The sequence below is a fragment of the Leguminivora glycinivorella genome, chromosome 11 (assembly GCF_023078275.1).
Source record: "Leguminivora glycinivorella isolate SPB_JAAS2020 chromosome 11, LegGlyc_1.1, whole genome shotgun sequence".
NCBI lineage: Eukaryota > Metazoa > Arthropoda > Insecta > Lepidoptera > Tortricidae > Leguminivora > Leguminivora glycinivorella.
This window is the reverse complement of record NC_062981.1, coordinates 6,559,926-6,576,283: the sequence shown is the minus strand read 5'-3', so window position 1 is coordinate 6,576,283 and position 16,358 is coordinate 6,559,926. Positions and strand designations below refer to the sequence as shown.

Genomic DNA, 16,358 nt, shown 5'->3' with positions numbered 1-16,358 from the left:
ACCTCAAAAAGTAATGTCAAATTTGTCAGTTTCGTTCAGAATCAAACAGTTCAAACAGCAAACACCTATCGTTCCACATATCAGTGTTTGATGTTTGCCGTTGTTTTTACTGCGTGTGGAAATGTCTTTAAAAGCTATTTGGCATAAGTTTTTAAATGCTTGAATTATCATCAATAACATAGTGTCTGTGACTGATAAATTGCAGAAACTGTCACTGTCAGTGTCATTTTATTTACGAAGGAGTCTTACCAAAATACATTGTATTTGCTACATTAAAAAAAAATAGATAATCTAAATTGTTTTCGAAAATTAATACCATATCGTGTACGAAACATAACAGAGTTTTTTTTCTAATTAGTATTAGTAAAAAGTGCACTATAAGATGTTGGAGGTTATAAATGGATTTCTACTAGTATACTTTATCGTTTTAACCACGATCAGTGTATTAATACCTCATTTGGTGAAACCAGTAAGTGCAGTAGTAATTGAACTAATCTTCGTTTGCAAAAACTTTGTGACTCGATCGACTTAAAGATTACTACGTACAAATTAAACAGTACACTTCATTGCTCTTGCCGTAAACATACTATTATACTTATACTCACTGAGGAGCTACTTGACAAACTTGAGCGTTTGCAAAATGTTTGCATTAGGTACATATTTGGTCTTCGCAAATTTGACCACATCTCTTCTTTTCGCTCACAACTCAAATGACTGCCGATTCGACGTCGCACTCGTCGCAGAGACATACCCTTCGTTCCAGTGCAGATCTCAACCTGTCTATCCCGCCTCACAAACATAGATCCTATGACAAGTCCTTCACAGTTTACTCTGTCAAATTATGGAATTCATTGCCACCTCCCCTCCGACAGTGTCAATCGGTTGCATCGCTAAAAGCGAATTTAAAAAAGTTATGGCTTTGGAACGCATCTTAATCAAAAAGATGTTTGCGGTTAGGTAGGTTGTGTATGTATGTAGGGTAGTCATAAAACTGTATTATATGATATAACGTCTATATTGCTATAGTTTATAGGTTAGGTATAGCTTAGGAAAGTCTACCATCTCCAATTCTCCTTTAACTGCTCTAAGGTTAACTGGAAGAAATCCCTTAATGGGATAAGTTCGCCTTTGTACAAATGATGTGTGTGCTCTTTTTCCTTTCCTGTGTGTGTTCTTATTTTTGTACAATAAAGTGTATACTACTACTACTACTTATAATTATATTATTATTTAATTATGAAGATATTTTATTTTTCTTCTAGATTGCAGCATGCTTCACCAGACCATCTCTAGAAGAAAAGGCATCCTTTGCAGAGGTTAAAAGACTGAAAAATGAGCAGAAGAGTATTTCCATGAAAGAAGAATTTGCTGCATACCACAAATTGCAGCGTAAAATTAATGAAATAGAGAACAGACTGAAAGAGAACTCTCAGTCCAGAATGAGTAAGAGCCTTGCAGTTAAGAGTACAGTACACATAGCACTTCAAGCAGTGGTAGCATTGATTATCGTGATCTCTGTTATCTGGTTCAGGCGCGAGCCAATAGTAGCACTTGAGGGCAATCTGTTCCCACTGTCCACCATGCTGCAGTACCCGAGTGAGACTCCCAACGCCATCTCCACTCATGTGTGGGTGATGATCTCAAACCTCTCTATAAGAACATTATTGAAGCCAATTGTTTCTTAATTTATATAAAATTGTACATTGTAAACCTTCAGGGTTTTAATTAAATTTGAAATTGAAAAACATTGTTCATTTTATTATTTATTCATTAAACAAAATTACTAATATTTTATACTCAGTCCATTAAGTCCAAAAGTTTCCTCTAAAAATATTATATTTAACAATCACACTGCTTGCCCATGATCTAATATTTTGTAGCTTTACTTTTCAAATACCATGATTTTTAACAATAGTAAAGCTCCTGACTGATCTTGTGCTATAGACTGAATATGAAAACTATACACAATTAAACTTAACAATAAAAACATGTTCTCAAATGATGTGCTTACTTTTGAGAATATAGAATCTACAATCTTGTGCAAATCAATGAACATTAATATTTACAAGCTCTATATCACAGCTTACAACTTACTATATTTGCCCTAAAGAGAACTGCAAAACATATCATTTTGATTTGTACATAGTAAATGTGAATGATTATATTTTCTTGTACAAGGCCTTGATTATTTTGAAAGACATTATAATATAACAGATTCTACTTCAATCTTAGTGACACATCATTTCTACAAAAAAATATGGCAAAAGTATGAAAAACATACACAACTTCGTATTTATGTATGAAATTAAAATGACTAATTAATGTACATCACAATTTGAATACATGTACTAAATTAAACTTTTTAGGTTTTTAACTGGGAAGATGCTGCACATTAAAGTAAAATATATAAAAACTGGCTTCAATATACTAAATTTTTTTTTATTGTTTATATTGTTTTAATAAAAATACACAACATGAAAAGCAACCAAAAGTGGTTTGACACAAGGAATGGACCTGTTTGGCACAAAAACAGTGTTTTGCGTACTACTTACTAAATTAATATTTACATCAAATTTGGCTAAATCAAGGCACAGCAAAAAAGCACAAGACTAGACTACTGACTATAATTTATTCTTTTGGAAACTAAATCAAGGAAAAGTCCCTTCCCTTACAATGTTTTGCTCTTGTATATAAAGCCTAAGAAATATATGACTATTGTCAGGAGGGCGCTGTTATTCTGATGTATGGACAGTTCAGTTTAGTATGAAGAAAATAGTTGTAATGAAATTCCGCAACATGGCGCATAGTCATATGTTTCTGGTCAAGCTTTAAATGTATATACATTTTGCAGTCACACCAGCAATTTTAGCCAAATACCATCTTTTAAACACAACCATTCATTAATATATCAGTTCCATAACTTTTATGTTACATTACAATTGGAACCAAAAGCGCTGGTGGCCTAACGGTAAGAGCATGCGACTTTCGATCCGGAGGTCGCGGGTTCGAACCCTGGCTCGTACCAATGAGTTTTTCGGAACTTATGTGCGAAATGTCATTTGATATTTGCCAGTCGCTTTTCGGTGAAGGAAAACATCGTGAGGAAACCGGACTAATTCCAATAAGGACTAGTTACCCTTCGGGTTGGAAGGTCAGATGGCAGTCGCTTTCGTAAAACTACAGCCTACGCCAAATCTTGGGGATTAGTTGTCAAAGCGGACCCCAGGCTCCCATGAGCCGAGGCAAATGCCAGGATAACGCAAGGAGGATGATGACAATTGGAACCAATTATATATTTGGACACTTTATTTTTCGTTTCCAAAACATTTATTTGTATCAAGGGCAAACTGTAAAGCCGATTCTAAACACAAATGATTTAAGATTTCTAATTACGTAGCTCAGTAGGCCTAGCACATGATGGCCGCGGGAGTATGTCGCCGCGAGATAGACTACCCGTCCTTATGTCATTAATACAGTTAGAAGAAGACGTGGCATCTATCTCGCGGCGACATACTCCCGCGGCCATCATGTGCTAGGCCTACTGGTTACTAATACTTCTAAACCTTATAACATCTCTATATAAGGAGTAAGATGTGCTTCTATCCATGAGGTCTACTTAGGCCTACACAGGAATCAACAAGCATTATATAACATTCCTACATTTATTCGTGTAGGAACATGCGTTAGCAGAACTTTATGCCAGATTTTAAACTACAAATATTGATCAAAGATTAATCAACTCTCTAAATATCAGAAAAGTTAGAGTAACTCAGCCATTGACCATGCTAATATAGTTATTAGCGTGAAACACTACCCAAACATTTCTAATGATTTAAAAATAAATGGGTAACGGTATATTGCTCGTACATCGGTCAATTCAACCACTGGCATTTTCTACTAAAAATCCTTTACAAAAGCCAGCCTTTGATTCCATGTTTACTCCTGAGCATCCTAGACTAACACTATAGTCTCGGAGAGGTGAGCTAAGTGTTCTCATAAAAGGAACTGTTGAAGTGTGTTGTGAGCAGGTAGACAACCGCTTCGTATGTGGACATCATGATGGCTGTGTTTGGTATCTGGCGGACGAGCTGTGTGCCGAGGCCCCTGTACACAATAAAAAAATATTTTAATATTTAGTGACATTTCCCACTGTTTTTGTGTGGAAATTGGGTAGAGAAATTTATAGTTCTGCAGTAATCTTAAAGAAATAAACACTCACATATGGTCTGGAAATTATTAAATGGATTCAACTGGCCGAGCCAAAAGAGTAAGACGATACAAATAAGCGAAATGACAAATGAATTCACCGAATGCGGAGGCACACTGACATTTTATCCCGCCAGGCGGCGCCTGTGCAAGTGCCCAGGCATGTCACTGTCATACGCATACTGCGTGGTGAGTCAGACTGCCCGGAACTTGTGGCTCGAGTCTTACGGCTCTACGTTCCGGATGTGCCCAGAGTCAGTCTGAGACCACGAGCTCGCCCCCTCCTGGCAGTACCGGTGACGCGCACGGTGTCGCATAAGAATTCGCCGCTCTGTCGTGCGCTTACATTGCTCAATACGCTTCTGACATCCGCACCTGAATGCGACTTGTTTGCGTGGAGATGGGCGAATGTGTGTTATGAATGTTTAAGGTTTTGTGAGTCGATGGATGACAGGTTGTTTGTTTTGTTATAAAATTTGTATTTTGTGTACAGCGAAAATGTATATACTCTATTTCTCGGTGTATTGGCTTGTCTGTAATGCCGTGTAAATATATTGTTATTAATAAATAAATAAATAAATAAATATGTGTGAGAGAGAAAAAAAATATCTTCTCGCACGTATGAAATTCTTTATCTGTGCAATGGACTAATAGGGTGGCGCCATCTGTCATAACTTTTGAGTGTGCCTCCTCATTGTGAGCATATCGGGAAAACGTTTGAGTGACTGGCATCTCTCTCTAGCCACTCATGAACAATGTAGTCTACAGATACTTACATATATTATATTCAGTGAAATAAGTGCAAAAGATATGAAACAATCATTTTCACTCAGATAAACTGTTTGCGGATTTCTATTAGCTAATGTTGTAGCTTATAATATTGTTTATAACTACTGGCATGTATTTTTTTTTTCATAATTCATCCATACTAATATTATAAATAGGAAAGTGTGTGTGTCTGTTTGTTTGTCCGTCTTTCACGTCAAAACGGTGCGACGATTTGGCGTGATTTTTTATGTGGAGATAGTTGAAGGGATGGAGCACTCTCCATCCCTTCAACTATCTCCACTTAAAAGACAAAAAGTAGCCTATGTCACTACATAGGCTACTTTTTGTCTCTTTCTAAGCCAATTCCCTAAAATGGAAGTTGGAAGTTTGTTCCGCAATTTTCGAAATTTAGGGCGAGCGTAGCCGCGGGCAAAAGCTAGTTTCCAATAAAGAAAATAAATAAGAGTTCATAAAGTAAAAGAGTATTGGCATATGAATTACCTATAGACGCCACGATAGCCCTCCTCCATCCAGACGGTGTGTAGGGTCTGCCAGAACTTGCGGTACTTGTCTCCCTCCTCCCGCAGCCGTGTCCGGGCCACCTCTGCGGACAAAACACATATATTACTGTTGTCAACTAAATACACATCTAAGCCGCGGTCCTGGGTTCCAATCCTGGTAAGGGCATTTATTTGTGTGATGAGCACAGATATTTGTTCCTGAGTCATGGATGTTTTCTATGTATATAAATTTATTTATTTAAGTATGTATATCGTCGCTTAGAACTTGTGTAAGGTGTCCCCAATATTTATTTATTATTATTTAAGACGCTACAGGAGCGAAAATGCTAAAATGGAATGGCCCCTTTCAATAAAAAAAATTGTCCATTAAGAACAACTCAGTTAAAAGATATTGCGAAAAAATCTTTAAAATCTAGGTCCCGCTCTCGACTGTTTCTACTTTCTTCCTTCAAAACTTAATCGATCGGAACGAAATTTGAGAATCTGAATAACAATGAAATAATCGGATCGGATCTGGTGTCGGATCGTTTAGAAAACCTTTCTAATCCTCCCTGACCATGATCCCACTGAAACGCACCCAAGGCGTCTCACCATCTCTTTCTCAGTTTGTGTTAGCCATGACTACATAGGGAATGCCAGTTGGTGGCTTTTTGTCCCATCCGTCGTCATTCACCCGGCTGACCCACTTTAACCTTTGTGAAAGGTTCCTTGTTAAAGTTAAATCAATGTCTTTTCTAGAATTTCTGACAAAAAAATCTTTATCATTTAAAACAACAGGCCCCGACACGAAACGCCGCAGAAACGTAGTCTCGCTCTGTCGCGCCAATACGCAAGAGCGATAGAGATAGATACCTACGAAAGAGATATTATCGTGAGCGTTTGTGCATTCGGCTACGCACACAGTTATTATCTAATATCGATAGAAATCGAAGGTTCCTAGGTTGTCTGGAAGAGATCGCTCTTTAGCGATAAGACCGCCTCTTGTTTTACCTCTTAAGTTGTTGTTTATACTTGCTATGTTGTTTCGTGTATTGAGGTGTGCAATAAAGAGTATTTGTATTGTATTGTATTGTACCTATTGTTCTTTCTTAAAAATGTAGGTATAAATACCTATGTCGAAGTCATAAAACTATTTTTTTTTTAATGAATAGACCTACTAAATCATCCAGACTTATCCATCATTGCCGTTATACCTCTAGTTAAGACACCCCGCTTACTTTAATACCTGCACAATATCTTCAAAGGCAAGATAAGATGACATATTTGATATTGAACCCCTGGTCTGATAGATTAGATACGTCAGTATAATATTAATTTATACCTTAGGCATGTAGAAATAAAGTCTTACGATGATATATTTTTAGATCGTCAATTTTCTCAGAGAAGCGATTTTCCGATGTATTATTCATGTTTCGTGTCGTTCTAGTTCCTTGTGACCTAGATGACGATAATTCTAGATAACTCGAGAAAGAGATTAAAAGAAACCTTATTCCATATTAAATCGGTTTATCATGAGCGAATTAATAAGAATTGATTTAGTTTTCTTGAAATGCTCCTTATTTATTACTGGCAGAAATGATGTTTCGGATTTCTTCAATATCATTTTCATACGTAATATCAAGTAGGTAAGTACCTATATATTTACATAGCAAAAGGTACATATTTTATTACAATAGGTACCGTATTGAGGAGCGGCTCGCTCGTGTTAGTCTAAACCTAACTCTTTTGTGCTGGAGCCACACTGACGGGAAAAGCTGCTGTTTATGATAAACGTGGACGATGATCGTGTGCCCCAAGCATTAGAAAGTGGAGTAAAATGCTCTCTTACTATGTTGATACGCGATGCAGGAAGCGACTGTCTTGGAGAAGGCTCCCGCTGCCATGAACTCTAAGAAGTCCCTCGGTGTCCTCGCGTCGCTCGGGATGCCATCCTGGGCCCGGGCCGCCATTAACCGAGCCTTCACACCCTCGTATAGCACGAAGAAGTAGCGTCTTACCATGTGGATACGCGATGCAGGAAGCGACTGTCTTGGAGAAGGCTCCCGCCGCCATGAACTCTAAGAAGTCCCTCGGTGTCCTCGCGTCGCTCGGGATGCCATCCTGGGCCCGGGCCGCCATTAACCGAGCCTTCACACCCTCGTATAGCACGAAGAAGTAGTGTCTTACCATGTGGATACGCGATGCAGGAAGCGACTGTCTTGGAGAATGCTCCCGCCGCCATGAACTCTAAGAAGTCCCGCGGTGTCCTCGCGTCGCTCGGGATGCCGTCCTGGGCCCGGGCCGCCATTAACCGAGCCTTCACACCCTCGTATAGCACGAAGAAGTCAGTGTCTTACCATGTGGATACGCGATGCAGGAAGCGACTGTCTTGGAGAAGGCCCCCGCCGCCATGAACTCTAAGAAGTCCCTCGGTGTCCTCGCGTCGCTCGGGATGCCATCCTGGGCCCGGGCCGCCATTAACCGAGCCTTCACACCCTCGTATAGCACGAAGAAGTAGCGTCTTACCATGTGGATACGCGATGCAGGAAGCGACTGTCTTGGAGAAGGCTCCCGCCGCCATGAACTCTAAGAAGTCGCTCGGTGTCCTCGCGTCGCTCGGGATGCCATCCTGGGCCCGGGCCGCCATTAACCGAGCCTTCACACCCTCGTATAGCACGAAGAAGTAGCGTCTTACCATGTGGATACGCGATGCAGGAAGCGACTGTCTTGGAGAAGGCCCCCGCCGCCATGAACTCTAGGAAGTCCCGCGGTGTCCTTGCGTCGCTCGGGATGCCATCCTGGGCCCGGGCCGCCATTAACCGAGCCTTCACACCCTCGTATAGCACGAAGAAGTAGCGTCTTACCATGTGGATACGCGATGCAGGAAGCGACTGTCTTGGAGAAGGCTCCCGCCGCCATGAACTCTAAGAAGTCCCTCGGTGTCCTCGCGTCGCTCGGGATGCCATCCTGGGCCCGGGCCGCCATTAACCGAGCCTTCACACCCTCGTATAGCACGAAGAAGTAGTGTCTTACCATGTGGATACGCGATGCAGGAAGCGACTGTCTTGGAGAAGGCTCCCGCCGCCATGAACTCTAAGAAGTCCCGCGGTGTCCTCGCGTCGCTCGGGATGCCGTCCTGGGCCCGGGCCGCCATTAACCGAGCCTTCACACCCTCGTATAGCACGAAGTGGACCACAGTCTCGCTTATGCCCATGTAGGACGCCGTTATGCCTTTGTAGAAGCCTTTGATACCCTGGAATTAAAGGTACAGGTTAAAACGATATGGATCTGTAGTATTTGATATACTATCTCATCTCATTAAGTAAGTATTTTGACGACCGGTCTGGCGCAGTCGGTAGTGACCCTGCCTGCTGCGCCGCGGTCCCGTGTTCGAATCCCAGTAAGGGCATTTATTTGTGTGATGAGCACAGATATTTGTTCCTGAGTCATGGATGTTTTCTTTGTATATAAGTATTTGTATATTATATATATCGTTGTCTGAGTACCCACAACACAAGCCTTCTTGAGCTTACCGTGGGACTCAGTCAATCTGAGTAAGAATGTCCTATAATATTTATTTTATTTTAAGTATGAAGGTTAGGTAGGCTAAGAAAACTTGAATTAATATTTTAGGCAAAATATACTAATTTTAAGATGCTGACAACACCCAATGACCTTGACGCTAGCGTACACTGTCTATTCGTATGGGAGTAAGTGAGAGCGCGATGTCACTAAAACAGGGCGGCTAGGTACGGAAAGTACGGTAAAATATTAATAAAATAGGAAGATGCATTATTTGTGCAATATGTTTCGTTAGTGTTTTAGATATGTATATTTTTAACCGACTTCAAAAAAAGGAGGAGGTTCTCAATTCAACTGATTTTTTTTTTGTATGTATGTTACTCGATATCTCCGAGAATCTTGAACCGATTTTCAAAATTTTTTTTTTCAATCGATCAGGTATGATGAGATGGTCCCATTGGCACCAAGTCGGGGTCTGATGATGGGATCTTGGAGAAATCGAGGGAACTCTTCAAATGTTATAGGCACATGTAATGTTTTTAGTGTATTTTTCAAAGGTACACCAGTATTTACGCCTGATGGTAATAATTTTATGTGGCTGAGCTGATGATGGAGTTAAAGGATAATTCTTTCACTACTGTACATATATTCGGACTGATACATATAATATCACTAGGAACCACTAAAAATCAACAAATAAATAAACTTTTTAACAAAAAATAAAACCGCCTTCAAAAATGAGCGCGTTACAAAACACGGAGAAACTAAAAAGCAAAAAATAATAAACCTTTGAATTCAGATTTCTTATCGGATTGCAATAATCTAAACATCCAAATTATAAACAAATCAATTATTTTTGGAGTCGGGGCCAGCCTGCGTATGGTTGGGTGGGGCAAACAGGAAATAGCAAGGCGACGAACAAGTCTGGTACCGACTACAAAAATAATTGATTTGTTTATAATTTGGATGTTTAGATTATTGCAATCCGATAAGAAATCTGAATTCACAGGTTTATTATTTTTTGCTTTTTAGTTTCTCCGTGTTTTGTAACGCACTCATTTTTTTGTTATTGTAATTTTAATTAAAGACAACTAAGTGAATAATTGAACGGGAATATGCCCGGTAACGTGCCCAGGAATATTCCCCCTCAACGGAAATATAGGGGAATATTGACATATAGTATTCAGACATATTTTATTTTCTAGGATTACGTCAAAAATAGCTTTTTACACCGTTTAACAAGATATTAGACCATGTAACTTATACTGAAAAGTAAATTCCCTATACTCCCGGGCATATTCCCATTCTTCCCGGGAATATTTCCAAAGTTGCTGGAAATATTCCCCTGATCAAAATAAAACAAATGATACAAATGTACATACTCAATAAACAAAACTGCTAAAAATCTTTATAGTTGTTAATATATATAATAATTTAGGTAATATAAAACACTATACTTATACAAGTGTCTTTAACTGACCGATTTAATAACTCATCAACACAGATTCAAAAGTACAATAGCTAGAAATTTAAATTTTTAAAGAATAAATTGCATTTATAAAGTGAGGAAAAGATTTTGAAAATTTCATCCCTAAGGGGGTTAAAAGGGGATGATAGTTTGTATGGGTCAGAAATTATATTTTGGGTTATGAAATTTAAACTTCGTGGAAAGGTAACACTATAGGTACATATTTTAAAATATATTAAAACTAGCTTTTACCCGCGGCTTCGCCCGCGTAATAAAAGTATTCATTAAGATTTTCATTTGGATCCTTAGGTTTCTCTGGTATATTTATCTGCGATTATTTCGATTGCACATAATACTTTTGCTTGAAATGATTGTAGAAATATTACACATCGACCACAGCGTAGGTAATTCTATATACGCTGGGGAAACCTTTATAAACATCCCACATAGCCCGTATTTCGACACTATATGATCGGTGGGTAAAAAGTACTTTTTTCTATTATCCCTTACAATTTTTTACATTTTGCTTATACTTATCGCAAACGTAATCTTCAAGCAAGCAAACAACGATCGTCTTAGAGCACTTTGATTGTAAGAGACCGCCGACCGGTTATCCGTATCCCTCTAACGATACCCATATTATCCGTATCCGTATCCGTTTCCGTATCCGTATCCGTATCCGTATCCCTATCTCTATCCCTATCGCTATCGCTAACGCTATGGCTATCGCTATCCCTATCGCTATCCCTATCGCTATCCCTATCGCTATCCCTATCCCTTATCAAGATAACACTAAGTTCTCGCGCTTTGTACACATATTTAAAGTCACATACAGGTCGAAAGCGATTAATTAACATTATTTTTACCTTTTTTCCCAACGTTTCGGCCAGGTTGCACTGGCCGTGGTCGCGGAAGACTGACGTCCCAGCAAAATGTCACCGGAGATGTAAACAACACAAAACTACCCGATATTAATTTATATAAATGTTCGGGGTAGACAAATAAATATAATCTACCCGCATGTAATTATTTACGACATCACATTAGAAACCTCAAAAATAACAGTACTTCTCCACTATTTAATGGATGTTATTATACATATAAACCTTCCTCTTGAATAACTCTATCTATTAAAAAAAAACCGCATCAAAATCCGTTGCGTAGTTTCAAAGATTTAAGCATACAAAGGGACATAGGGACAGAGAAAGCGACTTTGTTTTATACTATGTAGTGATATCGCTATCCCTATCGCTATTCCTATCCCTTATCAAGATAACACTAAGTTCTCGCGCTTTGTACACATATTTAAAGTCACATACAGGTCGAATGCGATTAATTAACATTATTTTTACCTTTTTTCCCAACGTTTCGGCCAGGTTACACTGGCCGTGGTCGCGGAAGACTGACGTCCCAGCAAAATGTCACCGGAGATGTAAACAACACAAAACTACCCGATATTAATTTATATAAATGTTCGGGGTAGACAAATAAATATAATCTACCCGCATGTAATTATTTACGACATCACATTAGAAACCTCAAAAATAACAGTACTTCTCCACTATTTAATGGATGTTATTATACATATAAACCTTCCTCTTGAATCACTCTATCTATTAAAAAAAACCGCATCGAAATCCGTTGCGTAGTTTCAAAGATTTAAGCATACAAAGGGACATAGGGACATAGGGACAGAAAAAGTGACTTTGTTTTATACTATGTAGTGATTAGTGGAAACACATTTCATCGTTTTCGGATTGCCGTCCCATAAGAGGATTAAGAAAGGGATGAAAATTTGTATGGAGAATCTAGTTTGGTTTTAAGCCAACAACTTGAAACTTCTTTAAATGTTAATTTAGTATGAAACAAGAAAAGTTATTTTAGAGTTTTTGAAAATTCATCCCCTGAAGCGGTTAAAATGGGAATGAAGTTTTTATTTTCGATCAGGAAAAAAAGGTAATTAAGGCAAATACAATGAAGTCGCATATTTAGTGTTATTCAACCCCTAAAGGCCTTAAACAGGGGGTGAAAGTTTATAGAGGGTTTTTATTTATAAATATAAATATTGGGGACACCTTACACAGATCAACTTAGCCCCAAACTAAGCAAAGCTTGTACTATGGGTGCTAAGCGACGATATACATACTTATATACATAGAAAACATCCATGACTCAGGAACAAATAAATAATAATATCTGTGCTCATCATCACACAAATAAATGCCCTTACCGGGATTCAAACCCAGGACCGCGGCTCAGCAGGCAGGGTCACGACCGACTGAGCCAGACCGGTCGTCAAATTCTGTCTCAGTATAGGAAAATATCAGAAAACTTTAAAGGGTTTTTGAAAAGGTAATCCCTAACGGAATACCACCTAACTCCTTTAAGGTTTTAAAATGAATACAAATTCATATGGGGTAAAACATGCAGGGGTAAGGATTGTAAAGAATTTAGGATTTTACTCGTAAAACTTCGCTAAAAGGTAGGTTGTACATTTAATATAAAAAAAATAAGATTCCATGCGTACGTATACGTAGGCGGGCAACAGCTCGTATAGAAAAAATCTGATCATCATCCTCCTTGCGTTATCTCGGCATTCACCACGGCTCAGGAGCCTGGGGTCAGCTTTGGCAACTAATCCCTAGATTTGGCGTAGGGACAAAAATACTAGGGTATAGAAATAATCAGTATAACCACATATGAACTATTAAAAAAATTGCAATTAGTTGCAATCAAACCAAAACCGTCAGTATGGAAAAGTCAGAAACTATGAGAGATAGCGACTTAGCGACATCTGTTCTAGATGCAATGTGTCATCGATTTTAAATTTAATAATAATGACATTCAAACTTTTTTTTTATTCTCTCATACATGATAGAATGAAGGATTCCTAGTTGTTTTTATATATGTATGTATGTATTTTTGGAAATATATATTTAGGTTTATGTATATTTATTATGTAACTTCTTATGTAGGTAACTATGTAAAGTTTTAGTAATATCACCGCCCACAATATCTCTGCTTTGCCTAAAGGTTGACTGGTAGAGAATGCTGTCTGGCATTAAGTCCGCCTTTTGTACTATAAGTTTTTCTTTCTTTGTGTACAATAAAGATTAAATAAATAAATAAATAAATACATAACCGGAACTCGAACCTGTTCGAAGTCATGTAAACAATGTTAGGTATAATTTTAGAAGATCTTGTTGAAATAATAATTTTCTTGAATGCCTGATGAAGAGCCTCCATATGACTCTTTAATTTAATTGAATTTAAACTTGAAAACTAAATTTTACATTGTGGATTTATTTTTCAATATTCCCTTGTCAGGGGAATATTCCCGGGAAGGAGGGAATATGCCTGGGAATATTTCCAGTGGGAATATTCCCATTCCCGGGAATATTCCCACGGCACGGCACATCACTACTCGAGACCAATCTTTGCAATTTTTTTCTATCGAGCCGATTTCGTTAAATCGTGTATCGAGTACGGCTATGCTCGTTGAAATATAATGAATAATAACATAATTTACTTGCCTTACCAAAACTAATAGTCTGTCTTAAAAAACTGCGCAAGTAACATCAATATTGCGCAGTTGGGTGTTGTCAGCCCCTTAAGGGGTTCTGAAGAATCTATATGTATATTTTCTCTATGTCTCATGACTCATTGGTATTAGCTGCAGTTATCTGCACTATCTAATGTTTCTGCCTGCTAAGCCGCGCTCCCGGGTTCGAATCCTGGTAAGGGCATTTATTTGTGTGATGAGCCCAGATAGTTCCTGAGTCATGGATGTTTTCTATGTATACATGTATTTGTATATTATAGATATCGTTGTCTGAGTACCTACCCACAATACAAGCCTTCTTGAGCTTACCGTGGGGCTCAGTCAATCTTTGTAATATTTATTTATTATATTATTCCTTTATTTATTTTGCTTCTTAGGTTAAGCTTTTTATAATATGAATATAAAAGTAAAATACAAAAACACATACAAAACAATATAAAAAACATATAAACACATTATAAAAAACCTAACCTAGGGTGCCGCCAGCAGCGGGGCAGGGCCCAAGCTGCCGGTGGTTAGGGCTGCAGAGAGAGGAACCGTCGGACTATCCGCGCCGTGTCCAAGATCACCGCCTTCTGCATCTGGCCCTTGATCCAGCCACCTAGCGAGAGTCTCTTAAGATGTTGGTCGAGACTCTTCGCTATGAGACCGTTCGCTGAAACGACTATCGGGATAGTGATCGTTGAATCAACATCCCACATGGCGGTTATCTCGTGAGCCAAGTCTAGGTACTTACTGGACTTGTCCTTCTCGGCTTTCACGAGATTCTCATCATGGGGGATGGTGATGTCAACGAGCACGGCCCGGCGTTGCGGTCGATCTATTATCACAATGTCAGGCTTATTGGCTACAATAGTCCTGTCAGTGATAATAGATTGATCCCAATAGAGCGTGGCACGACCATTTTCAAGAACTGGCGCAGGCAAGTACTTGTAGTACGGTACTTCGCGGTCCACAAGACCGTATTGAAGAGCAAGTTGCTGGTGAATAATCCTGGCTACGAGATTATGTCTGTGCAGGTACTCGCCGTTAGCAAGATGAGAACAACCGGAAATGATATGCCTGAGTGACTCTCCGGGACGGCGGCATGCCCGAAAAATGTCGACCGTACCGTCCTTCAGGATATATTTCCGGTAGTTGTTCGTCATCATAACTTCGTCCGCAATTGCACAGGCAAAACCCTCGGTTTCTCCGAAGAGGTCCCCGAATCGTAACCAGTTCACCGATGCGAGCAGGTCTACATCGGGTCCCGTGAGGGCCTTGTAGAACCGCCCGTGTAGCTGCTTGCTCTCCCGTACCGCCTTGCGGTCCGCAGTACTTAGTACCACAGGTTTGCGCCAGTTCTCTTTCGCCAAGGAGAGCGGCGTGAGGTTTCCGTCAACTGCCACCACATCACGATGCATCCCACACTCGTTGTTAAGGAAGTAATTCCTGAGATTGTACACTTCACGGTTGTGGAGATCTTTGGCGTTTAGGAAGCCTCGACCTCCGCACTTCCGTGGGATGTACAATCTCATAACAGACGAGCGCGGGTGTAACATACGATGTGTGGTAAGCAGTGAACGGACCCTCCGATCCAGGGCGTCCAGCTCAGTCTGGGTCCACCGTAGTATGCCAAAGGAGTATGTGAGTAGAGGCATTACCCAGGCGTTAAAGGCGCGCACTTTGTTGCCTCCTGACAAAAGACTGTTAAGGACTTTTGTGAGCCGACTGAAAAAGCGCTCCTTCACCGACCGTCTAATGCCAACATCCTCAATACCCAACGACTGTGACATATCAAGGTACTAGGTTTCTGATTCAGAGATAGATCTGAACGACATCGTCTCAGAAAGTTGTAAATTTTCTGAATTTACAACCTCCCCCCGCTGTACATGCATAACCGCACACTTATCGACACCAAACTCCATTCTGATGGCGGTACTGAAAACTTCTGTGGTTTTCAATAGCTACATCAGGTCTTGGGTGTTCGGTGCAACTTATTTATTTATTATTATTTTCAAAGTCCGCAAAAGAACGTGACATGCTCTTGACGCTCTTATGGCTTTTATCTACATAATATCATAACAGAAACAGACATTATTGAGGCCCTTTTGTGTAATATCTCTACTAGGATGTTCAGATTATTCAGCTAATTCTTTATTGATTCGACGTTATATCTATGTACTTAGATAACAAGAGCTTTTCACAATTTTGCGATCAACACTCCGAAAGCATGCCGCGACCGCGTGAGTGTGTACATTAAAAACAATGATGATATTACTAGTAGATAACGAAATGTCGCGGGGAAGAAAAATTGCAGGACAGATAACAAGCATTATTAGAAAATGTTCTG

The 16,358-nt window shown here is 39.4% G+C and overlaps 2 protein-coding genes across 4 annotated transcripts in view; one reads left to right on the top strand and one right to left on the bottom strand.

The window, feature by feature from the left end:
- The first annotated feature begins 227 nt into the window (after positions 1 to 227).
- LOC125230909 (guided entry of tail-anchored proteins factor 1-like) lies at positions 228 to 1,747 on the top strand. Its single transcript, XM_048136189.1, has 2 exons — positions 228 to 469; positions 1,263 to 1,747. Exons 1-2 carry the CDS (start codon positions 383 to 385, stop codon positions 1,683 to 1,685), a joined length of 510 nt encoding a protein of 169 aa, XP_047992146.1. The 5' UTR covers positions 228 to 382; the 3' UTR covers positions 1,686 to 1,747.
- A 1,800-nt stretch (positions 1,748 to 3,547) lies between these two features.
- The window catches only part of LOC125230904 (mitochondrial carrier protein Rim2), a 37,733-nt gene continuing 24,922 nt past the window's right edge, over positions 3,548 to 16,358 (bottom strand). For 2 of the 3 annotated variants that reach the window (XM_048136184.1, XM_048136182.1), the window contains exons 6-8: positions 8,508 to 8,727; positions 5,476 to 5,578; positions 3,548 to 4,104 (exon numbers count right to left, since the gene is read on the bottom strand). In XM_048136184.1, the coding sequence (XP_047992141.1) occupies positions 3,984 to 4,104; positions 5,476 to 5,578; positions 8,508 to 8,727 (444 nt within the window). In that variant the 3' untranslated portion in view covers positions 3,548 to 3,983. Of the gene's footprint in view, positions 4,105 to 5,475; positions 5,579 to 8,169; positions 8,308 to 8,507; positions 8,728 to 16,358 lie in introns of all 3 variants that reach the window. The other variant, XM_048136183.1, reaches the window with a different exon arrangement.